General features: G+C 41.2%; 1 protein-coding gene and 2 pseudogenes across 1 annotated transcript; all 3 read left to right on the top strand.

Moving 5' to 3' along the window:
• Window positions 1–736: 736 nt before the first annotated feature.
• Window positions 737–5,186, top strand: LOC147004924 (disks large homolog 5-like; annotated as a pseudogene).
• A 6,964-nt stretch (window positions 5,187–12,150) lies between these two features.
• Window positions 12,151–14,088, top strand: LOC147004923 (disks large homolog 5-like). The gene is made up of 4 exons (XM_085836095.1): window positions 12,151–12,283; window positions 12,918–13,101; window positions 13,837–13,917; window positions 14,008–14,088. The coding sequence occupies exons 1-4, from the start codon at window positions 12,198–12,200 to the stop codon at window positions 14,086–14,088; spliced, it is 432 nt and encodes a 143-aa protein (XP_085692221.1). The 5' UTR covers window positions 12,151–12,197.
• Window positions 14,089–21,809: 7,721 nt separating this feature from the next.
• LOC110294140 (heterogeneous nuclear ribonucleoprotein A1 pseudogene) lies at window positions 21,810–26,218 on the top strand (annotated as a pseudogene).
• The last annotated feature ends 269 nt before the right edge of the window (window positions 26,219–26,487 follow it).

The following is a 26,487-nucleotide window of genomic DNA, read 5'->3' as shown; positions in this document are numbered from 1 at the left end:
AATATCTGGCACACAGAGGGCTGTAAGAAATACTGCTTGGTGAGTTTGGTGCAGTGAGGAAAGCCCCCCCACACACACACACACACAATCTGAGGGCCTCACATTGGTGGCTCCAATATTTCAGTTTCCTCTGCCAACAGATCTCTAGACTGTTGTCAGAAGCATGATGACTGCATGTCTCCCTCCTAAGTATCTTGGGGCAAATTTAAATGCTAAGCACAAGATTCATGAGTGTGGCCCCTAACACACACCCACATTGCAACTGGCCCTGCAGGCTCAGCCTGGATGAGATTTCATGCACCTGTACATGATGAGACAGGAGTAGATTTGGCTGCATATTCAAACTGGTATGATTTCTCAGTAGTTTTTTAATGGTTCATATTGCTGATTGAGGAAAATTTAAGGTAGGATGAGACATTTCTGAGAGGGGTTTGGAAAGGAAACACTGAGTTAGATACATAGGAATTACTTAGGTGGTGCCAATCAAGCCTAGAACAAACCCTGGCTATGGAAGGAGGATGTGCTCAATGGCTATGCCCCAGGAAAGAGCAGCTCAGTTTCCTGTCAGTACAGGGAGAACATTAGCAGGGAACCAAAGGCTGTATGGAGTCCATGACATCAGCAGTCCCTTCTTGCCTCCTGGAGAGAGAGTTCTTAGCAACTTCTGTGATGTCACAAGGTTTTGGTGACAACAAGCTCACTGAGATTTCCCAGTTGGTATCTGGCCATTTCAGAGATGACCATGTTTGTCCGACTCAGGAGACTTTTTCAGAGAGCCAATGTGGATGGGAGAGAGACAAGAGAGGGGAGGATGGATGCTGGCCTTCCATGTGAGAGTAATGAAGGACGAAGGAGGTGGACTTGGCGAATGAGGAGTAAGTCCTGGGAAGTGGATTGAGCTTCCTGGTAGGGGTGGCTTTAGCTGTCTTTCTAGTAATGTGGAACAGGGGACTCTGGGTAGTGAAAAAATTTCCAAGGTTATCACAATTCTTGAACATCAAGGATTTCAGAACAGTACTTTCTCCATCCCCTAAGGGAGGAGTTGGCAAGGTCAAAGCTGTTATGCTATGAACTTCAATATTTTACTTCCACTGGGTATTGGGGATGTTACATGGAGACAGAATGAGACCTATCAGGAGTGACAAGAGGTATAAGTTATGCCAGTTTGGGGGAGGGAAATCCTGCACTTCAGTCCATGGCTTCTTTTAGCTCCTGTAGTTATCTGACATTAGTGCCAGGGAGAGAATGGCGCTCCAGATCATGACCTCATGTTCTGAGAACTACTCAGACCTCCTGTTTGTGACAGTTCCTACATTAACTTTCTTTATCACCAATTGTGGGTGGCAGGCATTTCTATACTGTAAACAAAGAACTATCAGTTGACACACCCAGACAGAGGGGGATTCTATTGCTACTTCTGGGGTGTTTGGTGTTGGGGGGAGGGGGGTGTATCATTGTGTTGACCATGTTTTCCCCCTGCATGACTTTTTAAGTCAATTCCTTGGCTTAGATTAACAGGTAGGATATCTGAGCATCTCCAAAATCTCAAATATTTTTGAATAATGAATTTATCATCTGACTTGTGAAACCACAGGGCTCAGTGCTCTGAAGCCAAGTTGTACCCTTGAGAAGACATCTCTCTGGTCCTCATAAGCATGTTTAGGAAGACTGGGGAAATATCTGGCTACTTGCAACACCTGATCTCTCTAGAGTGATGGTAGAACTGAAATCCACTGAGAAGAAATCTCATACTGGGACCAATCTCTTGGTGGTGTCACTAGGTTACAGGCATGTATTCCTTCTCTGTAGTCAGTCTACACTCTTTGCATTTTCACATCAAATATTCTTGTATTCATCTACCTACAGGGGCTCACAGACAGACATCATCCCCTGTACCTGTCATAAGCAAGAATCAGTTTGAGAAGGAAGAGGAGGAGCTGATGGAAGAGATCCAGCTCATTAGCCAGGAGATAAATGGGCTGAGAGATTACCTGAACATTACCTTGGGATCCAAGATCATGAGGTATACATTGCTCTAAAACCTGCAGTGTCAATCTGGAGTCTGCAATGCCTCCCTCATCTTATGCTTTTAAAGGGGTGGGTTCTAGGAAGCTGTACCAGGAGAACATACCTGGGCCCCATTTCATGCCCCTAAACACTTCTTAGAGGAGAGGCAACGCCTGAAGCTTTGTCAGGAGTGAGATGGGAAATAGACTCTTCTGGTCCCTCCACTGAAAAGAGGAACTTGGAGTCTGAGTGAAGAACTCAGGGAAAGAGGCAGTGATGACTTCCTAGGGTTCATTTGGAAAGCCTTTGACAGGAGGTTGCTAGGTGATGGGAGTTTGTAGTTGTGTTTTTACTTGTCTGGCAGGTGACTGAGTACTGGAACCTCCAGGTAGCAGCTAGAGGGACCTGGTCCCACATGGTTCTTCTCAGAACTTCATTAGAATGACTGAAGTTCATGCCTGTTCTTCTTTGTGTGCCTTATACTCTGAGGCAGTAATGTTGCATACACTTCTTCTCACATTGTGTTCTCTTTGTCTCCGTCTCTCTCTCTCTCATTCTCTCACTCTTTCTTTCTCCATCTTGTGTATAGTTCTAAGTCTGTGAGTCTGTGTATGTGCACAGGTACAGACCTGTGAATATATTTTGTATGTTGTTTTTATTTCTCTCCACAATTTGGAATTTAGGGGTAGGTGAATTGGCCTGAGGATTTACCTGCCTAACAGTTTCCAGGTGATGTGGGTCCTGAGGTCTGGTAGTCCCCACTTTAAATATCATTGCACTTTGACTATGTGGTCACAACTCTTCGTACATTTGTATCCCTTGGGCAGATTATAAATCTGGGGTGATGTCTGGCCTCTTCTCCATAAGCATGTGTAATATCTGTCTCTAAAGTATTAGGTATCCAGGATTTAGAGTCCCTTTTATGAAAACAGGAGAATTAACATCACAGGTGTCTGGTGGGCAATGACCTGTAGCCCAGGCTCCTGAGAACATAACTGGTTAGTCTGTCCTTCAGCCCTACTGAGCAACACAGGGAGCCAGGTCACCCTCCACCTGAATGCCTAGCTTCTGAAGTTCTGGGGCCAGGATAGCCAGTTTCCCAAGGTTAAGAAAATCCCAGCATTTAGAATGCAGAGTGTGGTTTCCATGGCTGCAGTAGTCCAGGACTCAACCTGAGTTCATGTGTTCCTCAAAGCCTAAGTTCATGGAGTTCTGTCTTCCTGGGGCCGGGCCCTAACACAGGCTAAATCAAAGTTATGAAGAACTGAAGTTAAAGCAGAAGGAGCTCATGACATTGCAACACAACGTGGAGATGGCAATCATGAAGGTCCGAGCGATAAATCAGGAGATCAAGAAGGAGATAAATTTCTATCGGTAAGTTCTTGTCAGGGAGGCCAACACTTGTGAAATGGCCATTTCTACCTTCCTTAGTTTCTGATAGGGAGACTGCAGGTCTGCTTCTATCCTTTCTGCTTTTGAGCCATCAGTGTGCCTTGGATCTTTTGGACTCAGTTTTCCTAGGTCTCTAAGAGACTGTTACCACTGCCAGTGTTCCCCAGGCATCCTCAGGAGCCTCTAAACAGACAAGTGATTCAGATCATCAGAAGGTTATTATGCTGTCCTGGACTTCTGGGGCTCAGGCAGGGTTTTACAGAGCTGAGTGAGATGTAACATAAGGATAGAGTACCCTCCCTTTGGTTCTACTGACTACCCTGATTGCATTTGCAGCCTACTAATTGGTATTGCCCCAATGCATGGGCTGTCGTAGGTAGATGGAGTTCCCACTTTCTTTAGGAGAAACATGGACCCTTTTTGGTGTTTGGACTGCAGCAAAAATTTCTTCTTCCCTGAAATGGCTATTTGCTGTTTGTACAGCTGTCATGGATGTATTGAGGTGGATTGTATTAGGTCTTCATGGGAACCAGGGTACAGGTCAGGTTAATGGGACCTATAAGTAGAAATGGGAGGAGGAGGCTGCAGGATCTTACCATGCAGAGTGTGCTTCCAGTAACCTGCACAGCCAGCTCCTAATGGAGAATAATCTTATAAAGAAGAAGTTGGTGACATTGCAGCAGGAGAGCAAGGAAGTACGGGCTGAATGGGCCAGCATTCAACAGCATTGGATGGACTTGAACCTGATTGGTGAAGACGAACAGGAGAAGAACAGCATCCTTGACACTCAGGAACCTCAGGTAGGGACAAACAATTCGGTCAGGCTATAACTGTCTGATATCATTGGTTTATCATTAGATTTCTCTTTGCTTCATACTTTCTAGTCCATACTCCCAAGCAGCCACCCTCCTCATGGAATGTAGTTGTTCATTGCTCTGTCTTCACACAAGCATTCTGGGAAATTAGCTTCTTGTGAGACACTGAATTAGCCTCATTTGAGACACTGTTACCACTGGCAAGTGTACCTTTCAACCCTGCTTTAATCTGCATTCAATAAGGGTGACAGGTGAATAACATGTCACATTCTTGCATGTCTTCATGATAGGTGGAATGCTATGCGGAAGTTTGAGTGAGTTCTGGGTCCTTAGACATGAGAAGGCAGAGGTCATATGAAGTCCCAGGTTCATACACCTTGGAGGGATTAGAGCCAAGTACAAATGTCAAATGAGTGCTTCTCATTATCATTGATCTTGGTGGCATGTGGCCTTCTCCTTTCTTCTTGTAATCCATTGAGGTCTCTTTCTTTGCCATATGTTTGGTTGGAGCTGATAGAAGCCTGAGTTGATCTTTTTCAGACCATGTTTTGTGACTGTTTTTGAATATTTTACCTGTCTGCAGATTGAACACCAATAATTTCAGTTAAAATATTAATGTTGACTGTCAAGTTAAGTTGAGGTAGTGGGAGGCAACAGCCTGACAGCTACCATGACTTTCCCCACCGTTCCTGTGTCTTAGTAACTGCCTTCCTCTTCCAGGTCTCAGAAACTGCAGGAGAGCTGGGATTGGCCACAGATCAAGAAGACAGAATCCTGCAGGATGATTTGCCACCCCAAGAGGCCCCTGCTGAGGAGTTGCCACCCCAGGAGGCACCTGTTGAGCATTTGCCACCCCAGGATGCCCCTGCTCAGTAGTTGCCACCCCAGGAGGCCCCTGCTGAGCACCATCTCCAGCACCCACAATCTTCCTCAGATGAATCTTCTTATATCACATGTCTTGAGTGGGAATAGGCCCTAACTAGGAAGCCATGGCTGATTCAGGGTGTTATTCCCTTTTCTCTTCAAACAACTCCTCTTGGCAGAGAACTGAGGTGACTGCACTGCTACCATGTGTCCAAGAGGAGTAGCAGGCTATAGGTCTGTGCTGCTAAAAGTGCAGAAAAAGAAAGCAGCTGAACAATAATTTTTCTTTAGAGTTTTGGTTGAAGTTTTGATATTGTTCTTTGAGTTGTTGCTATGTTATTTAGAAGTTATATGTTCTTGTTCTTATATTTCATTGTTTGCTTTTGCCTTTATCTCTATATTAATTAAACTTTTAAAACCTATTTTTTAAAAATTCTATTTCTTATGCATAAAAATTGATTTGCAAGTAGTGACTCTTGAGAACATCTTCCTTATTCAGGTGTTCTATCCCCTGCTGTAGACCTAGAACTCATATCCAGAGACGGATCTTTGTAAGTTCTAGGCAGCCAGGGCTATATAGTAAAGTCATAGCCACCTAGGGGTATACAAGGAGATGATCCTTCGTGTGTGGATAATTTCACTTACCCCATGGACACACACTTGATGATGTAATCACTGCCATACTGCATCCATGGTGTCATGAATTCTCTTACTCCTAACACATAGCACTCTGTAACACACATTCATTCATGATCCTGTGGACCAGGTACTGACTAATATACAATCATTGTTCTAGAGCTGTTGAGGATATAAAAACACTCAGAAAAGAATACAAAATAAATCAGGAAGGCCGGAGCCATATGCCTCAGTTTTACTTGCAATACAGCATCAATGATAACGACCCAGCAGATATAATGACCTTCCATGTCTTCCTGGGAAATAGGTTTTTTTTTTTTCTTTTTATTAGGTATTTTCTTCATTGACATTTCCAATGCTATCCCAAAAGTCCCCCATACCCCCCCGCCAGCCCGCAGGCCCCTACCAACCCATTACCAGTTCTTGGGCCTGGCATTCCCCTGTACTGAGGCATATAGAGTTTGCAAGAGCAATGGGCCTCTCTTTCTTTTGATGGCCAACAAGGCCATTTTCTGATACATATGCAGCTAAGGACATGAGCTCTGGAGGGTCCTGGTTAGTTCATATTGTTGTTTGACCTATAGGATTGAAGACCCCTCTAGCTCCTTGGGTACTTTCTCTAGCTCCTCCATTGGGGGACCTATGATCCATCCAGTAGTTGACTCTGAGCATCCACTTCTGTGTTTGCTAGGCCCCAGCATAGCCTCTGGAGAGACAGCTATATCTGGGTCCTTTCAGCAAAATTTTGCTAGTGTGTGCAATGGTGTCAACGTTTGGAGGCTGATTATGGGATGGATCCCTGGGTATGGCAGTCTCTAGATGGTCCATCCTTTCCTCTCAGCTCCAAACTTTGTCTCTGTAACTCCTTCCATGGGTGTTTTGTTCCCAATTCGAAGAAGGGGAAAAGTGTCCACACTTTGGTCTTCGTTCTTCTTGAGTTTCATGTGTTTTGCAAATTGTATCTTGGGTATTCTAAGTTTCTGGACTAATATCCACTTAACAGTAAGTACCTATTTTGAGTTCTTTTGTGATTGGGTTACCTTACTCAGGGTGATGCCCTCCAGGTCCAACCATTTGACTAGGAATTTCATAAATTCATTCTTTTTAATAGCTGAATAGTACTCCATTGTTTAAAAACAACATTTCATTGGGGCTGGCTTACAGCTTCTGAGGTTCAGTCCATTTTCATCAAACATGGCAGCATCCAGACAGACATGGCACAGGCAGAGAGTTGAGAGTTCTATATTTTCATCCCAGGGATACTAGTGGAAGACTGACTTCCAGGCACCTAGGGAGAGAGTTTAAGCCCACATCCACAGTGACACACCTACTCCAACCAGGTCACACCTATTCCAACAAGGCCACACCTCCAAATGGTGCCACTCCCTGGTGCAAGAGTATACAAACCATCACAACTGGGAAGCATATTACAGCAACAGCATGAAATAGACTGCTTCTGTGTAACAAACTTGCTACAGATATGGTAAGCGGGCAAGCCTTGCCAGAGAGATGTTGCCATGTTTATATAAGGTCCATGGCCTGAACAGGAGCTCTTTGGAAGGAGGACAGAGAATGTGTTTTTTACTTGAAATAAGGGGCCTCAGCACTGTTGCTCAGACTGATCAGTGCTCATTTCACCTCACTCTATCTGTTCAAGAAACCCAAGGTCTCCTCCCACCTTCCCTTTGAGCCATGTCTAGGCACAAAAAGGCCATGACACAGTGCTGGTGTCTAACTCCTCAGTTATGCTCAATTTTCAAATATTGTTTAAACAAATACAGTGTGGTCACTTCTTATTGATAGTCTTCACATCTTACTGAGGGCACCAAGTTCTTGACTACACCCAACTCTCTAAAAAGTCTGCGCCCCGGGACATATATCAAGATAAATGTGGCATGGAAGTGCATGAAAACTTTGCTGTACTGAATGCAGAAAGGTGGAGGTAGAAGTTGATGTATGGTTAATTGGCCACCAAGTTCACATTGTGATCCTGGATTTCATCTCAGGACAAGGAAGTGGAGAGTCTCTGATGGCTTCTGTCTAGCCCCTTGAAAGGTTCTCTGATTTCTGGCTTCAGCACTTGATACTTCCTGCTGGGGCAGCAACACTAAAGGAAGCTAAGATTATCATTGGCACAGTATCACGCTAGCAGCAGTGGATATTACTCAGTTGTTCAGATGATGATATTCACGTTCATTTGTTCTTAATGTGGGCTTAGGGAAAAAGAGAGCATGGTCCTTAGAATGGAAAGACCATTTTCACTTCTCCATCTTCCCAGAAGAAAGACTGGAAGGGAGAGAATGGTAAGTTCTTTATAATAGACAAGGATTGGTAAGTGAGGCCTTGGATGTAGCGTGTGTTTTAGTGTTGTTTTCTGAAACAGGGTCTCAAATACCCCATGTGGGCCAGGATAACCTTGAGCTCAGACAATTCTGCTTGCACTTTCCAATATTTGGGTTTACAAGTGGGACCTCCAAGTACTGTGAAGACAGAACTAGTCATTATGAGAGACCTGGATAATCTAATGCTGAGGCATGTACTGCCCAGTATAACAATAGCCATTGTGTTCTATGTCTGCCCCCTATTTCAGATTGTTGCTGTCATATGGCAGCCAATCATCAACACAGAAAAACAACTTGACTCAGAGCAAAGTCATGGTGTCCACAACCTGTGATGTTCTGTATGAGGTTTGTTAATCTTACAATGGTTCATAAAACATTCCATGAGACCCCTCAAATTAAGAGTCAATATGCATTTTTATATCTAAAATGGCCTATTCAGAACTGACCACTGAATACTTCCCTAACTTTAAATGAACTGATTGTATTTTTTTTTCATTTCTTTTTGTTGTTGTTTTTTGTTTGTTTTGTTTTTTGATTTTGCTTTTTGGGTTTTTGTCTTTATAAGTTAACAAAGATAGATTTTTGGGGCTATGGTTCAGCCCACAAAACCTGAGCTATGGTTCTGATTAATCAACTTAGGGTCTGCATTTAATGAATCATTCATGTTTGACTGAGATTGGGTTTTGTGTGGTTTGTGGGGCCAATCATGAACCCAAATACAAGATGCTAGGCCCTTGCTCTGTCAACTAACCTATGTCTATTGTATTTCCCTATACCTTCTGCCTGCACATCCGCACCTCTGTTGAATATATTATTTATTTCATACAGAATCTCAATGTCTGGCACACAGAGGGCTGTAAGAAATACTGCTTGGTGAGTTTGGTGCAGTGAGGAATGCCCCCCCCCCCACTGACACACACACACACAATCTTAGGGCCTCACATTGGTGGCTCCAATATTTCAGTTTCCTCTGCCAACAGATCTCTAGACTGTTGTCAGAAGCATGATGACTGCATGTCTCCTTCCTAAGGGATCTTGGGGCAAATTTAAATGCTAAGCACAAGGCTTCATGAGTGTGGCCCCTAACACACACCCACATTGCAACTGGCCCTGCAGGCTCAGCCTGGATGAGATTTCATGCACCTGTACATGATGAGACAGGAGTAGATTTTGGCTGCATATTCGAACTGGTATGATTTCTCAGTAGTTTTTTAATGGTTCATATTGCTGATTGAGGAAAATTTAAGGTAGGATGAGACATTTCTGAGAGGGGATTGGAAAGGAAACACTGAGTTAGATACATAGGAATTACTTAGGTGGTGCCAATCAAGCCTAGAACAAACCCTGGCTATGGAAGGAGGATGTGCTCAATGGCTATGCCCCAGGAAAGGGCAGCTCAGTTTCCTGTCAGTACAGGGAGAACATTAGCAGGGAACCAAAGGCTGTATGGAGTCCATGACATCAGCAGTCCCTTCTTGCCTCCTGGAGAGAGAGTTCTTAGCAACTTCTGTGATGTCACAAGGTTTTGGTGACAACAAGCTCACTGAGATTTCCCAGTTGGTATCTGGCCATTTCAGAGAGGACCATGTTTGTCCGACTCAGGAGACTTTTTCAGAGAGCCAATGTGGATGGGAGAGAGACAAGAGAGGGGAGGATGGATGCTGGCCTTCCATGTGAGAGTAATGAAGGACGAAGGAGGTGGACTTGGAGAATAAGGAGTAAGTCCTGGGAAGTGGATTGAGCTTCCTGGTAGGGGTGGCCTGAGCTGTCTTTCTAGTAATGTGGAACAGGGGACTCTGGGTAGTGAAAATATTTCCAAGGTTATCACAATTTTTGAACATCAAGGATTTTAGAACAGTACTTTCTCCATCCCCTAAGGGAGGAGTTGGCAAGGTCAAAGCTGTTATGCTATGAACTTCAATATTTTACTTCCACTGGGTATTGTGGATGTTACATGGAGACAGAATGAGACCTATCAGGAGTGACAAGAGGTATAAGTTATGCCAGTTTGGGGGAGGGAAATCCTGCACTTCAGTCCATGGCTTCTTTTAGCTCCTGTAGTTATCTGACATTAGTGCCAGGGAGAGAATGGTGCTCCAGATCATGACCTCATGTTCTGAGAACTACTCAGACCTCCTGTTTGTGACAGTTCCTACATTAACTTTCTTTATCACCAATTGTGGGTGGCAGGCATTTCTATACTGTAAACAAAGAACTATCAGTTGACACACCCAGACAGAGGGGGATTCTATTGCTACTTCTGTGGTGTTTGGTGTTTGGGGGGGGGGGAGGATTGATCATTGTGTTGACCATGTTTTCCCCCTGCATGACTTTTTAAGTCAATTCCTTGGCTTAGATTAACAGGTAGGATATCTGAGCATCTCCAAAATCTCAAATACTTTTGAATAATGAATTTATCATCTGACTTGTGAAACCACAGGGCTCAGTGCTCTGAAGCCAAGTTGTACCCTTGAGAAGACATCTCTCTGGTCCTCATAAGCATGTTTAGGAAGACTGGGGAAATATCTGGCTACTTGCATCACCTGATCTCTCTAGAGTGATTGTAGAACTGAGATCCACTGAGAAGAAATCTCATACTTTGACCAATCTCTTGGTGGTGTCACTAGGTTACAGGCATGTATTCCTTCTCTGTAGTCAGTCTACACTCTTTGCATATTCACATCAAATATTCTTGTATTCATCTACCTACAGGGGCTCACAGACAGACATCATCCCCTGTACCTGTCATAAGCAAGAATCAGTTTGAGAAGGAAGAGGAGGAGCTGATGGAAGAGATCCAGCTCATTAGCCAGGAGATAAATGGGCTGAGAGATTACCTGAACATGACCTTGGGATCCAAGATCATGAGGTACACATTGCTCTAAAACCTGCAGTGTCAATCTGGAGTCTGCAATGCCTCCCTCATCTTATGCTTTTAAAGGGGTGGGTTCTAGGAAGCTGTACCAGGAGAACATACCTGGGCCCCATTTCATGCCCCTAAACACTTCTTAGAGGAGAGGCAACGCCTGAAGCTTTGTCAGGAGTGAGATGGGAAATAGACTCTTCTGGTCCCTCCACTGAAAAGAGGAACTTGGAGTCTGAGTGAAAAACTCAGGGATAGAGGCAGTGATGACTTCCTAGGGTTCATTTGGAAAGCCTTTGACAGGAGGTTGCTAGGTGATGGGAGTTTGTAGTTGTGTTTTTACTTGTCTGGCAGGTGACTGAGTACTGGAACCTCCAGGTAGCAGCTAGAGGGACCTGGTCCCACATGGTTCTTCTCAGAACTTGATTAGAATGACTGAAGTTCATGCCTGTTCCTCTTTGTGTGCCTTATACTCTGAGGCAGTAATGTTGCATACATTTCTTCTCACATTGTGTTCTCTTTGTCTCCGTCTCTCTCTCTCTCATTCTCTCACTCTTTCTTTCTCCATCTTGTGTATAGTTCTAAGCCTGTGAGTCTGTGTATGTGCACAGGTACAGACCTGTGAATATATTTTGTATGTTGTTTTTATTTCTCTCCACAATTTGGAATTTAGGGGTAGGTGTATTGGCCTGAGGATTTACCTGCCTAACAGTTTCCAGGTGATGTGGGTCCTGAGGTCTGGTAGTCCCCACTTTAAATATCATTGCACTTTGACTATGTGGTCACAACTCTTCGTACATTTGTATCCCTTGGGCAGATTATAAATCTGTGGTGATGTCTGGCCTCTTCTCCATAAGCATGTGTAATAACTGTCTCTAAAGTATTAGGTATCCAGGATTTAGAGTCCCTTTTATGAAAACAGGAGAATTAACATCACAGGTGTCTGGTGGGCAATGACCTGTAGCCCAGGCTCCTGAGAACATAACTGGTTAGTCTGTCCTTCAGCCCTACTGAGCAACACAGGGAGCCAGGTCACCCTCCACCTGAATGCCTAGCTTCTGAAGTTCTGGGGCCAGGATAGCCAGTTTCCCAAGGTTAAGAAAATCCCAGCATTTAGAATGCAGAGTGTGGTTTCCATGGCTGCAGTAGTCCAGGACTCAACCTGAGTTCATGTGTTCCTCAAAGCCTAAGTTCATGGAGTTCTGTCTTCCTGGGGCCGGGCCCTAACACAGGCTAAATCAAAGTTATGAAGAACTGAAGTTAAAGCAGAAGGAGCTCATGACATTGCAACACAACGTGGAGATGGCAATCATGAAGGTCCGAGCGATAAATCAGGAGATCAAGAAGGAGATAAATTTCTATCGGTAAGTTCTTGTCAGGGAGGCCAACACTTGTGAAATGGCCATTTCTACCTTCCTTAGTTTCTGATAGGGAGACTGCAGGTCTGCTTCTATCCTTTCTGCTTTTGAGCCATCAGTGTGCCTTGGATCTTTTGGACTCAGTTTTCCTAGGTCTCTAAGAGACTGTTACCACTGCCAGTGTTCCCCAGGCATCCTCAGGAGCCTCTAAACAGACAAGTGATTCAGATCATCAGAAGGTTATTATGCTGTCCTGGACTTCTGGGGCTCAGGCAGGGTTTTACAGAGCTGAGTGAGATGTAACATAAGGATAGAGTACCCTCCCTTTGGTTCTACTGACTACCCTGATTGCATTTGCAGCCTACTAATTGGTATTGCCCCAATGCATGGGCTGTCGTAGGTAGATGGAGTTCCCACTTTCTTTAGGAGAAACATGGACCCTTTTTGGTGTTTGGACTGCAGCAAAAATTTCTTCTTCCCTGAAATGGCTATTTGCTGTTTGTACAGCTGTCATGGATGTATTGAGGTGGATTGTATTAGGTCTTCATGGGAACCAGGGTACAGGTCAGGTTAATGGGACCTATAAGTAGAAATGGGAGGAGGAGGCTGCAGGATCTTACCATGCAGAGTGTGCTTCCAGTAACCTGCACAGCCGGCTCCTAATGGAGAATAATCTTATAAAGAAGAAGTTGGTGACATTGCAGCAGGAGAGCAAGGAAGTACGGGCTGAATGGGCCAGCATTCAACAGCATTGGATGGACTTGAACCTGATTGGTGAAGACGAACAGGAGAAGAACAGCATCCTTGACACTCAGGAACCTCAGGTAGGGACAAACAATTCGGTCAGGCTATAACTGTCTGATATCATTGGTTTATCATTAGATTTCTCTTTGCTTCATACTTTCTAGTCCATACTCCCAAGCAGCCACCCTCCTCATGGAATGTAGTTGTTCATTGCTCTGTCTTCACACAAGCATTCTGGGAAATTAGCCTCTTGTGAGACACTGAATTAGCCTCATTTGAGACACTGTTACCACTGGCAAGTGTACCTTTCAACCCTGCTTTAATCTGCATTCAATAAGGGTGACAGGTGAATAACATGTCACATTCTTGCATGTCTTCATGATAGGTGGAATGCTATGTGGAAGTTTGAGTGAGTTCTGGGTCCTTAGACATGAGAAGGCAGAGGTCATATGACGTCCCAGGTTCATACACCTTGGAGGGATTAGAGCCAAGTACAAATGTCAAATGAGTGCTTCTCATTATCATTGATCTTGGTGGCATGTGGCCTTCTCCTTTCTTCTTGTAATCCATTGAGGTCTCTTTCTTTGCCATATGTTTGGTTGGAGCTGATAGAAGCCTGAGTTGATCTTTTTCAGACCATGTTTTGTGACTGTTTTTGAATATGTTACCTGTCTGCAGATTGAACACCAATAATTTCAGTTAAAATATTAATGTTGACTGTCAAGTTAAGTTGAGGTAGTGGGAGGCAGCAGCCTGACAGCTACCATGACTTTCCCCACCGTTCCTGTGTCTTAGTAACTGCCTTCCTCTTCCAGGTCTCAGAAACTGCAGGAGAGCTGGGATTGGCCACAGATCAAGAAGACAGAATCCTGCAGGATGATTTGCCACCCCAAGAGGCCCCTGCTGAGGAGTTGCCACCCCAGGAGGCACCTGTTGAGCATTTGCCTCCCCAGGATGCCCCTGCTCAGTAGTTGCCACCCCAGGAGGCCCCTGCTGAGCACCATCTCCAGCACCCACAATCTTCCTCAGATGAATCTTCTTATATCACATGTCTTGAGTGGGAATAGGCCCTAACTAGGAAGCCATGGCTGATTCAGGGTGTTATTCCCTTTTCTCTTCAAACAACTCCTCTTGGCAGAGAACTGAGGTGACTGCACTGCTACCATGTGTCCAAGAGGAGTAGCAGGCTATAGGTCTGTGCTGCTAAAAGTGCAGAAAAAGAAAGCAGCTGAACAATAATTTTTCTTTAGAGTTTTGGTTGAAGTTTTGATATTGTTCTTTGAGTTGTTGCTATGTTATTTAGAAGTTATATGTTCTTGTTCTTATATTTCATTGTTTGCTTTTGCCTTTATCTCTATATTAATTAAACTTTTAAAACCTATTTTTTAAAAATTCTATTTCTTATGCATAAAAATTGATTTGCAAGTAGTGACTCTTGAGAACATCTTCCTTATTCAGGTGTTCTATCCCCTGCTGTAGACCTAGAACTCATATCCAGAGATGGATCTTTGTAAGTTCTAGGCAGCCAGGGCTATATAGTAAAGTCATAGCCACCTAGGGGTATACAAGGAGATGATCCTTCGTGTGTGGATAATTTCACTTACCCCATGGACACACACTTGATGATGTAATCACTGCCATACTGCATCCATGGTGTCATGAATTCTCTTACTCCTAACACATAGCACTCTGTAACACACATTCATTCATGATCCTGTGGACCAGGTACTGACTAATATCAATCATTGTTCTAGAGCTGTTGAGGATATAAAAACACTCAGAAAAGAATACAAAATAAATCAGGAAGGCCGGAGCCATATGCCTCAGTTTTACTTGCAATACAGCATCAATGATAACGACCCAGCAGATATAATGACCTTCCATGTCTTCCTGGGAAATAGGTTTTTTTTTTCTTCTTTTTATTAGGTATTTTCTTCATTGACATTTCCAATGCTATCCCAAAAGTCCCCCATACCCTCCCGCCCCCCCGCAGGCCCCTACCAACCCATTACCAGTTCTTGGGCCTGGCATTCCCCTGTACTGAGGCATATAGAGTTTGCAAGAGCAATGGGCCTCTCTTTCTTTTGATGGCCAACAAGGCCATTTTCTGATACATATGCAGCTAAGGACATGAGCTCTGGAGGGTCCTGGTTAGTTCATATTGTTGTTTGACCTATAGGATTGAAGACCCCTCTAGCTCCTTGGGTACTTTCTCTAGCTCCTCCATTGGGGGACCTATGATCCATCCAGTAGTTGACTCTGAGCATGCACTTCTGTGTTTGCTAGGCCCCAGCATAGCCTCTCGAGAGACAGTATATCTGGGTCCTTTCAGCAAAATCTTGCTAGTGTATGCAATGGTGTTAATGTTTGAGGCTGATTATGGGATGAATCCCCAGGTATGGCAGTCTCTAGATGGCCCATCCTTTCCTCTCAGCTCCAAACTTTGTCTCTGTAACTCCTTCCATGGGTGTTTTGTTCCCAATTCGAAGAAGGGGAAAAGTGTCCACACTTGGTCTTCGTTCTTCTTGAGTTTCATGTGCTTTGCAAATTGTATCTTGTATCTTGTGTATTCTAAGTTTCTGGGCTAATATCCACTTAACAGTGAATACATATCATTTAAGTTCTTTTGTGATTGGGTTACCTCACTCAGGGTGATGCCCTCCAGGTCCAATCATTTGCCTAGGAATTTCATAAATTCATTCTTTTTAATAGCTGAGTAGTACTCCATTGTGTAAATGTACCATAATTTCTGTATCCATTCCTCTGTTGAGTGGCATCTGGGTTCTTTCCAGCTTCTGGCAATTATAAATAAGGCTGCTATGAACATAGTGGAGCAGGTGTCCTTCTTACTCATTGGAACATCTTCTGGATATATGCCCAGGAGAGGTATTGCGGGATCCTTCAGTAGTATTATGTCCAATTTTCTGAGGAACTTCCAGACTGATTTCCAGAGTGGTTGTACAAGCTTACAGTCACACCAAAAATGGAGATATATTCCTCTTTCTCCACATCCTTGCCAGTATCTGCTGACACATGCATTTTTGACCTTAGCCATTCTGAATGGTGTGAGGTGGAATCTCAGGGTTGTTTTGATTTACATTTCCCTGATGATTAAGGATGCTGAACATTTTTTCAGGTGCTTCTCAGTATTCCTCCGGTGATAATTCTTTGTTTAGCTCTGAACCCCATTTTTAATGGAGTTATTTGATTTTCTAGAGTCCACCCTCTTGAGTTCTTTATATATATTCATATTAGTCCCCTATCTGATTTAAGATAAGTAAAGATCCTTTCCTATTCTGTTGGTGGCCTTTTTGTCTTATTGATGGTGTATTTTGCCTTACAGAAGCTTTGAAATTTTATAAGGTCCCATTTGTCAATTCTCAATCTTACAGCACAAGCCATTGCTGTTCTATTCAGGAATCTTTCCCCTGTGCACATATCTTCGAGGCTTTTCCCCACTTTCTCTTCTATAAGTTTCAGTGTCTCTGGTTTTATGTGGAGTTCCTTGATCAACTTAGATTTGACCTTAGTACAAGGAGATAGGAATGGATCATTTTGCATTCCTCTATATGATAATCGCCAGTTGTGCCAGCACCAGTTGTTGAAAATACTGTCCTTTTTCTACTGGATTGTTTTAGCTCCCTTGTCAAAGATCAAGTGACCATAGGTGTGTGGGTTCATTTCTGGGTCTTCAATTCTATTTCATTGGTCTAGTTGTCTGTCCCTATACCAGTACCATGCAGTTTTTATCACAATTCCTCTGTAGTACTGCTTTAGGTCATGCATGGTGATTCCACCAGAGGTTCTTTTATCATTGAGAAGAGTTTTTGCTATTCTCGGTTTTTTGTTATTCTAGGTGAATTTGCAGATTGCCCTTTCTAAGTAGTTGAAGAATTGAGTTGGAATTTTGATGGGGATTGCATTGAATCTGTAGATTGCTTTTGGCAAGATAGCCATTTTTACAATGTTGATCCTGCCAATCCATGAGCATGGGAGATCTTTCTATCTTCTGAGATCTTCTTTCATTTCTTTCTTTAGAGACTTGAAGTTCTTATCATACAGATTTTTCACTTCCTGAGTTACAGTCACGCTAAGATATTTTATATTATTTGTGACTATTGTGAAAGGTGTTGTTTCCCTAATTTCTTTCTTAGCCTGTTTACCCTTTGTGTATTGAAAGGCCACTGATGTGTTTGAGTTTTATTATATCCAGCTACTGCACTGAAGCTTAGAGTAGATTTAAGGGATATTTTTCTACATAAAAGTATATTTATTTTCATTGAAGTTTTATATATTATGTATAGTTATGGTTATACAGGTGAATATAAATGCACATTCTAAAATAATGATTGGGTGTAGTAATATTAAGTCATAAGAATGAATAAATAAGAGGAAATGTAGAGTCATAATTTCAGTCTATCATGTACATGGAAATCACTAATTAGTCAGCAGGCTCTAAGTCCTGAATTACATGCCACTTTGATAAAAAAGAGTTTATGCTTAGAAAGGTAAGCCTATTTAAGCATCCTTCTTGGTTGTTACTTATTAATTCAGTGATTATTTGAGGGGTGGTTATTTATTTAGAACCTCCATTAAGGCACACAATGTTTCCAAACTTGTGTTGTCGGTAACATTCAATTGATTAATCATGAGCAGATAAATAGCAATATAGGACATTATGAAAAGATATATACAAAACTTTTCTGAAATTTAAAAAATAAATAAAAGTGGAAGATTTTCCACTGCTCTCATAATATTAGAAAGTGCTATTCCAATTGCTAAGAAAAACAATCAGTAGCTCTAGGTAGCCATAAAACTTGTGAAGGACTACACAATGAAAAGGTTAATAATATACCCACAATGTTGAACCAGCCTTCCAGGTTAAACACCAGTCTAGGGGTTAAACACCAGCTGTCTAATTGGTATCAAGGCTCACTGAAGAGAATGGAACCCTTTTCATATAAGTCTAGCCAACACCCTATGACAGAAAAGGTTCTAAATCCTAAAGTGAGACTACTATTTCCATTTATCTATATAGTTCTCCCTCATCACCATAGAAGCTAAAGATGTTTTTGTTGTTGTTATTGTTGTTGTTGTTTTGTTTTTTGCATCAGATGTAAGCTACTCCAAATATACACGACTGGTCAACTGCAGAAAATAACAGCCTGTAAAGTGCCTGGCTCCATCTGGGAGATCTACACAAAACTACTAAACCTTAGTCTCGGGGAACATTGTAGAAGAAAGTGGGAAAAGACTAAAAAGCCAGAGGACAAGCATACCTGCTGCTCCGGATGCTGCACCTATGAATTTGTGACAATATGTCCACCTAAAGACCTACATTTATGCACATGGGAAATTTTACAATTTTCCAACCCTAAAAAGCATTTTGGAAAACTAATGGTTTCTAGAAAGGAAGATTAGAGGTTACCAAGCATAAGTGGTCAGTCTGAAATCTGTACATATGTTTGCATACTAGCAGCACTGAGTAAAGTCAGTAAAACACACATACATGTATGCATGTATGTAATATAGAGATAAATGCAGATGCAGATACAGGTACAGATATAGATACAGACAGATATAGATTTGAAAAGGTTGTCAATTTGGGAGGGAGTGTGGGGACACAGGAAGAGTTAGAAGATAGGGAGGAAGCAAAAAAAGGATGTAATCCCAGAACTCTTGTATGAAAATCTTACAAGACAGGTAAAACTTTAAATAAAAATATATAATTTCAAAACAGTATTTTCCATTGAAAGCATTTTTAATTCAGATACATTACTCTTATGAAGTCTCTATGCATAAAAATAGAACCACAGAGATTTCTTTTGCCTTACAACATATTGTAGTATTATTGATCCCAAAGCATAAGTCAGCGACTTGCTTTATAGTTTGACATAAAGAGAAAAACAGACTTGATATATTTTAATTCTTATCTAATGTGTAATATTGGCTAAAAGCGATTGGTGGGATTAAAAATCATTTGAACATGCTCGTCATGATCATAACCTTTCTGGCAGCATGCTGTTTTTTAATGTTCTTGGCAGAATAAAAATGAAACAATCTGTCCTATAGTAACAGGTTCTGAGCCCAGGAATGCATAATACTTCACTGTCTGGAGAGGTCTCACTGCTGTGAAAGCTTTCACCATGGATCTGGCCACATACCCAACCCTGTTTCTACCTCTGCCCTAGCTGGAAAACTAGTTAGTAATAATAGCATTGCGGATCTCCCATGGATACCAAGGAAATTCCTAAACTCTGTGATCAGAATATTCTCTCTGCTATGACTACTGAACTATACTAAAGTAACTCTAGATGACTAACACTTCTCAAAACAAGCGCAAAGACAGATAAGATTACAAAGGTGGGGATTTGTCACTGCAGAGTTGCTGACTGGAGGTGAGCCCACATCCTGTGTGAAGCCTCCAGTCTTGGATCATTTGCTTGCAAGTCTGAGAAGCCAGCAGTGCATACACACGCACTCACATGCACACACAAACACAAGCACACACACACACATACATTTCAGTAAATACATGATACTTGTAAAGAAAATGTGTTATGAAAAGAAAAGTATTACTACGACATGCAAAACTAAAACAGAAGGAAACAGGTAAAGATGAAAGAAGATGGATGATGATGGACAACCTTCTCCTTTAAAGCATTACTTCAAGTCTACACATGAAGAGTACAAAATGCTAAATAGAATGTAGAGGCTAATTGAAAGCTAGGGGCAGTATTTGGGAGTTTTATTTTTCTTAGGAAATGAAAAGTGTAATAAAAAAATTAGCACAAAGAAAAACTCTGTACATGTCCTAAGCCCCTAGTGCACATGGTGCCCCAGGATAGAAGGTCAGAGCATGTGATGAGATTGGCAAACTGAGGCCTAACAGATTCAGTTCAGTGAGGCAGTTTATTCTGCTCTTCTCCCTATGGGCTCTCAGGCAAAACACAAAGTAAATGTTCCTAGAGACATGAGCCATCCAGATTTTCCAGAAACCCTCTCTGAAAACCCATCCTTCAGTGAGATACAGGCATAAGCCATCTGGCTATTGATATTGGTGCCTGTGAGATCTGGTTCTACATTAATATAAATGACATTTTCTAAACCCAGAAGTTTGAAATCTATATTTAAATGTTATGATAATAAAAATAAATAATATAATTAAAATGGCAACATTTGAATTGATATTTTAAGGACACTGTAGCCTAGACAGGCTTCAAACTGAGTAATTCTTTTTCAACTTCTCTAGTGCTAGAATTATAGTTGAATTGATTTTAATATTATATATACCAAATGATAGTATTTATAAGCTGTAATGTGGGTTTTTTTCAGAAAATATTAAAAAAAAATGAAGCACAGAGATAAAAAAAAACAAGAAAAACCAAATATAGGACAATGTAAAATTAACTGCACACATATCATTACATTTCAAGTCTCAAGCAGAAGAACAGCTGGAAGGTACAGAAACATATTTCAAAAGAAATTCCAAAACTCACAAAAGTAATCAAGTCACAGATGTAAATGTACTATGGAACTCGGTTCAGATACACTGGCAAGATGAATACAGTAGAAAATGATAGTCTATCAAGAAGTCAAGAATGTAGTTAAATTATAATTTCAAACAGTAAAAGAATGAATTTAAAAAGGAAAGGCAAAATCAGGAATGTTGGAACTAGTGAAACTAGTTAAAACAAAACCTTCCTGGTCTGGGAAAAGAGGCCCATGGAGAGCAGTGGCAAACATTGTGCCTACTGGTGATAATTAGAAAGCTTTCCCTTGATATTAAAACTTTTTTTTTAAAGAATCATCTCTTCCCTACACATCTAAGAATCATTTACAGAAGTCCTGGACGTGAGTTAAACAAGAAAAATGCAAAATGTTATAGGTAGTGGTAAAAGTCTATAAGTATTTTTTTAAAACTAGCACAATATAAAAGTCCTAAATAATTCACAGGTAAAACAAAAAAACTACAAACTATAATGCCATATTCCATATGCAAGAATTATTATTTGTGTTTTTACAAGTTACCCTAAAAATAATATAACTTGTGAACAAAATAAAATTAAACCCTAGAGAACATCTAAGTGATAGATATACAAGCCTTTCACCAAAAAATACAAATAACACTTAAAGAGGACCAAGGATTCATATTAATATATAATGTATATATAATATTAACATTCAGAATATTGGTCACCATATTGAATTTTTAAATTTATTTTATTTTCCCATTCTATATTGACATTTCTCGTACGTGTTGACAATCTAATATGCACTATGCTCTTAATTGCCACTGGATGGTAGATAATTGTGGCTAGAGACAAGGCAACTGCTTTGTGGTATTTAAGATCTGTAGTGTAAGAGATAGATAGTAAAGTGTAGACACATAGTGAATCACTAATCAGAGTTTGAGATTAAATATAGACCATTGAAATTAACATATTAAAGAGATAATAGAGAAATTCCATTTAAAATGGACCCTCAAGGGATTTAATGGAGTGAGTTTAGATTGATACCCTAAGTGGAAAAGGTGCAGAACTGAATTAAGAGTGTTCTGGAAGCGGATTAGTAAAGCCTTTGTGTCTGTGAAACTAAAGGAGGAGATTGGTGACAGGACAGGACCTGGTGATCAACCCACTTTGATATTAGGTGACTGGCTGATAAACCATGTGAAAGGCTTGCTGGGAAAATGGTGAATTTTGGCTCCTAGTTAGGGACTGTAAGTAGTACAGGAAGCAATAAGAGTAACTGGAGTGAGAATCCTGATAACCTTTCCATCCTGAGCATGGAAAGATGCCCTTGGCTTCAGATCTTCTTGGGAAACAGATTTGAACCCCACACTTATAATGGTAAGTAGAATTCACATTGGTTGGGAATGGCATGATGTTAATATTCTATCCTAAATACGCTTGGAAGAAGAGCCATCTACCTCAGCAGTAAAGAAAAATGCTCCCAGCTCATGAGTCAGAACTTGAGTCCTCTCAGCATACAATATTATACACATATCTGCATCTCTATCTTTAGGAATATTTTCCTTTAATCTCTACTCACTATGGAACAGTAACCTATCTCATGTATGCAAGTTTTATGGATGCCAAATGGATACATATTAAGATTTACCAAGACACTAATGTATATCAGGTGAAGTACTTGATATCTCACCCACATACTCAATATTCTTATCTTGGGGATAAACTGTTTTAAGTCTATTAGTTCATATGCTGAAACCACAGATGGAGTTAAATTCTAGGTCTGCATAATTCTGGTGGCCACATTCTCTTCATACTTTTATCATTTCCATGTTTTGTTTCCCCTCTCCTGTGATTTACACAATGATGGGTTTCCCCTGAGTTATGTTTCCTGGCTTTTGACTGTGAATCTTAGCCATAGCCAGATTTCATAGTTTCATCTTTTGGCTTCATAATCTCCTGGTGTTGTTTGCTTATTAGCCTCAAGTGTCTCCCCCAGTGCTCCAGAAACTAAAATTCTTTCTTTCATATATTTTTGATATGGCTAACAAAATGTTGGCACTGTGCACTGTTTGAAATCTACTCTAGATATATGCTGCTTCTTTCCTTATCCCTGTGTCTATAACCACTGCAATGCCTACCAGCTGTTTCTCTGTCTAGCATTCTATGACATGTGCCTTCTCCTATGTGACAAGGGGTGGGACATCGTGAAACCATCTTACTTTTGTTGCAGAGCTTGCCTTCCATAGAAATTTGCACTCTGGCTAACTACATAAATTTAAGAGTAGTCTCTAAATTTTAAAAAGCGTGACATACCGTGCTTTAGCTTACTTCAGTAACAAATGAGCATCCATCCTTAAAATGAAAACCAAGTGCAGAGAGATGGCCAGCTCAGCTCCTTTTTTCTTGTGCCCAGATTTGTGCATTTTTTGACAACAGAACAATTGTCTTTATTCAACTAACTGGGTCATATTTGTCCTGCCAGAGAGGAATGTTAGAATAGTGTTAATTTTTTAAATATGGTAAAGAGAAAATTTAACCTTCATCTAAAAAAAATTAAATTAGTGGAAACCATCAGAGTAAATCTGGTGAATATATCCTCAACTGTTATCATTCAGTTTAGAAATGAGAGAGTGACACTGAGAGAACTTATCTGCACTTAATGTGCAATGCTTCCACTCAAGCTAAACCCCTAAGCCTCACATTTGATTAGAAACATCAGGCTACTGTAAGTTAGAAGACCAAATGCATTCTTTGCTGGAAAATGGAAGGAGTGGCCCCTGTCCCAGATAGGTCAGCCAAGAGCTAGAGGGTGGAGGAGAGTGGAACAAGAATCAAAATTTATTAAACCATATTGTATGCATTTAAAAAGCATATTTTATGTTATTTCTTCCAGGTAGAAAGAAGAAAAATCTGCTAACAATTTACACTGCTTATTTTTGTCCCTCCAAGAAAGGGTGTCTGTTAATTTGAAGTAATAATGGGTACTTGAAGTTTTTCATTATTTTGTAACTTATTTTGAATAAATACACTTTTAAACTTAGATTGTAATAGGGTCCTGTTTCTTCTTTGCATATGTGTGCAAATTTCACCGTCCAGCCACTGCAGATGTATAAAACTAGAAATCGCTATGTTCCAAGACCCTGAGTCACTTTCCAGTCTGACTTTCCCTTGTGGCTCTGTGGAGTGAGGACTGCTTAACCTTAAACTATGGTAGATGGACAGAGAAAGTGCTAAGCCCAGGTACTCCTCAGAAGAGCATCTGTGGTTAGTAAACTAGGACAACATTAGACTGCTTCTTACTTTTACAAACTAAAAAGCAGCATTTTTCTTGTAGTTCACTTTTAGGCTGTCCAATAAACATTGCTTAAGAGGGGAAAATAGCACAGGGAATGTTGAGACTGCTCCTTGAAGCCTGGCTTGGGTGGCTGATTCAGAACTTTTCAGCATGTCTGGTTTCCCCAAGGTTACTGGCTTTGATTAGGCTCTGGTAGAGCTGAAAATATTCTGTCTCAGTAGATTCGGAACACTGTTTTGGACTGAGAAGTTGATGCACAGTATTTCTTCCCAAAGCACTTCTTCTCAAAAGTCACATTCAACTCAACTTGGCCAGTCATCAGGCTCTCGGAGCAAAGTTGCTTCCATTCCATAGTCAGCTGGTCCAGAACAAATCATTGAAGTTCTGAACAGAACCTCTCTTTCCTAACATTGAAAGATGATGCCAAGGTTCAGAATGAGGCTCTCTTGTGGACATACCCGTAGATCTCCCAGCTGAACTAGCTTTCCCTGGCTCTGCACCTGGCCCACAATCCTTATTCTTTTTTTTTTTTTTTTCTTTCTTTTGAATGGTGATTCAGGTGATATGAGTTCTACAGAAACAAAACCAGTCCATGGAAGCAATGAAACTTGTTTGTGGCTAGGCTACATTAAGTATGAACAAATGGAAATAAAGTGCTTATGAACAAATGGAAGTAAAGGGTGTTTAATCATCTAATTTCATCGATTATAGTGCATTAGGCTGGGTGCTGTCATATTTTGAAAAGATGTAGTAGCAATGCTAGTGTTCGATTAAGGGACATCAGAGAATATGAGTAATATATCTGTGACATTAAAAACATTTAGGGAAACACATAGTCACATATGATAATATTTTACAATGTCAGATACAAGTGTAGAGATAGAGTATACTAAGATGTATAGTTTAAAAAATATTTTGAATTCCTAGCCTCATTTCTTAGTAGGTAATACCTTTTCAGGATGTCTTCTTTTAATTATATTTCTGTGCTTATGTTCCATTTTGTTCTAGCATAAATTATTTAACAGAAATGGCAGTTTCGCCAGGCGGTGGTGGCGCATGCCTTTAATCTTAGCACTCTGGAGGCAGAGGCAGGGGGATTTCTGAATTCGAGGCCAGGCTGGTCTACAGAATGAGTCAGGACACCCAGGGCTACACAGAGAAACCCTGTCTCAAAAAAAAATAGCAGTTTCCACGAGGTAAACAAGATCAGCTTAAAGTAAAAAGTTAAAATCCTACTCTGAGGGTTCCCATATTGAACTCCAGTTGGAAGAGGCGAGTATGCGGAGGGCCATGAGCTGAAGTAAGCAGCGCAGCTGAAGAAGCTGTTTATTGGTGGTCTGAGTTTGGAACCCACAGATGGTAGCTTGAGAGAACATTCTGAGAAATGGGGCACACTTACAGACTGTGTGGTAATGAGAGAGCCCCAAACAAAATGTTTCAGAGGCTTTGGTTTTGTGATCTACTCTTGTGTTGAAGAGGTGGATGCTGCATTGTGTGCTCGGCCACACAAGGTTGATGGGTGTGTGGTGGAACCAAAGAACTGTTTCTAGAGAGGATTTTGTAAAGCCTGGTGCCCATTTAACGGTTAAGAAATTTTTTGTTGGTGATATTAAAGAGGATACGAAAGAATATAATCTGAGAGACTACTTTGAAAAGTATGGCAAGATTGAAATCATAGAGGTTATGGAAGACAGGCAGAGTGGGAAAAAGAGAGGATTTGCTTTTGTAACTTTTGATGATCATGACACAGTTGATAAAATTGTTGTTCAGAAATACCACACTATTAATGGGCATAATTGTGAAGTGTAAGAGGCCCTTTCTAAATAAGAAATGCAGTCTGCTGGATCACGGAGAGGTTGTGGAAGTGGATCTAGCAATTTTATGGGACACAGGGGAAACTTTGGAGGTGGTAAAGGAAGCTTAGATTGTGGAGGTAACTTTGGAGGAAGAGGAGGCTATGGTGGTGGAGAAGGTGGCAGCAGAGGTAGTTTGGGAGGTGGTGATGGTGGATATAATGGATTTGGAGGTGATGGTGGCAGCTATGGTGGTGGTCCTAGTTGCAGTAGTAGAGGAGGTTATCGCAGTGGTGGACTGAGATATGGAAACCAAGGCGGTGGATATGGTGGTGGAGGAGGAGGATATGATGGGTACAATGAAGGAGGAAATTTGGGTGGAGTTAATTATGGTAGTGTTGAGAACTATGACTTTGGAAATTATAGTGGACAGCAACAATCAAATTATGGATCCATGAAGGGGGGCAGTTTTTGTGGAAGAAGCTCAGGCAGTCCCTATGGTGGCAGCTGTGAATCTGGAGGTGGAATTGGGAGATATGGTAGCAGACACGGCTACCATATCTTAGCAGGAGAGAGTGAGGTGTTGTCAGGAAAGCTGCAGATTACGTTGAGACAGTTGCCCCAAATACATTAGAGGAATTGTAAAATTCTGCCACAGAAGGAACGATGATCCATAATCCTAATAGTTACTGCAGCTTAAACAGGAAACCCTTCTAGTTCAGAACTGTCACTGCCACAGTTTGCAAAAAGTACAACTATTGATTAATGCAATGTAGTGTCAATTAGATGTCCATTCCTGAGGTCTTTTATCTCTTGTAGTTTTGTCTTTTTCTTTTCATTACATCAGGTATATTGCCCTGTAAATTGTGGTAGTGGTACCAGGAATAAAAAATTAAGGAATTT

This window comes from Mus caroli, unplaced genomic scaffold, assembly GCF_978045245.1.
Source record: "Mus caroli unplaced genomic scaffold, Mus_caroli_1 scaffold_4, whole genome shotgun sequence".
Classification (NCBI taxonomy): Eukaryota; Metazoa; Chordata; class Mammalia; order Rodentia; family Muridae; genus Mus; species Mus caroli.
This window is presented reverse-complemented; position numbering and strand designations above follow the sequence as displayed.

Bases quoted from the DNA above. Each gene is read 5' to 3' on its own strand.
- LOC147004923 (XM_085836095.1), top strand. From the start codon at position 12,198: ATGACATTGCAACACAACGTGGAGATGGCAATCATGAAGGTCCGAGCG. The intron at 13,102-13,836 runs GTAGGGACAAAC...TTCCTCTTCCAG, and splicing joins TTGACACTCAGGAACCTCAG to GTCTCAGAAACTGCAGGAGA. The intron at 13,918-14,007 runs GCCCCTGCTGAG...CCACCCCAGGAG, and splicing joins ATGATTTGCCACCCCAAGAG to GCCCCTGCTGAGCACCATCT.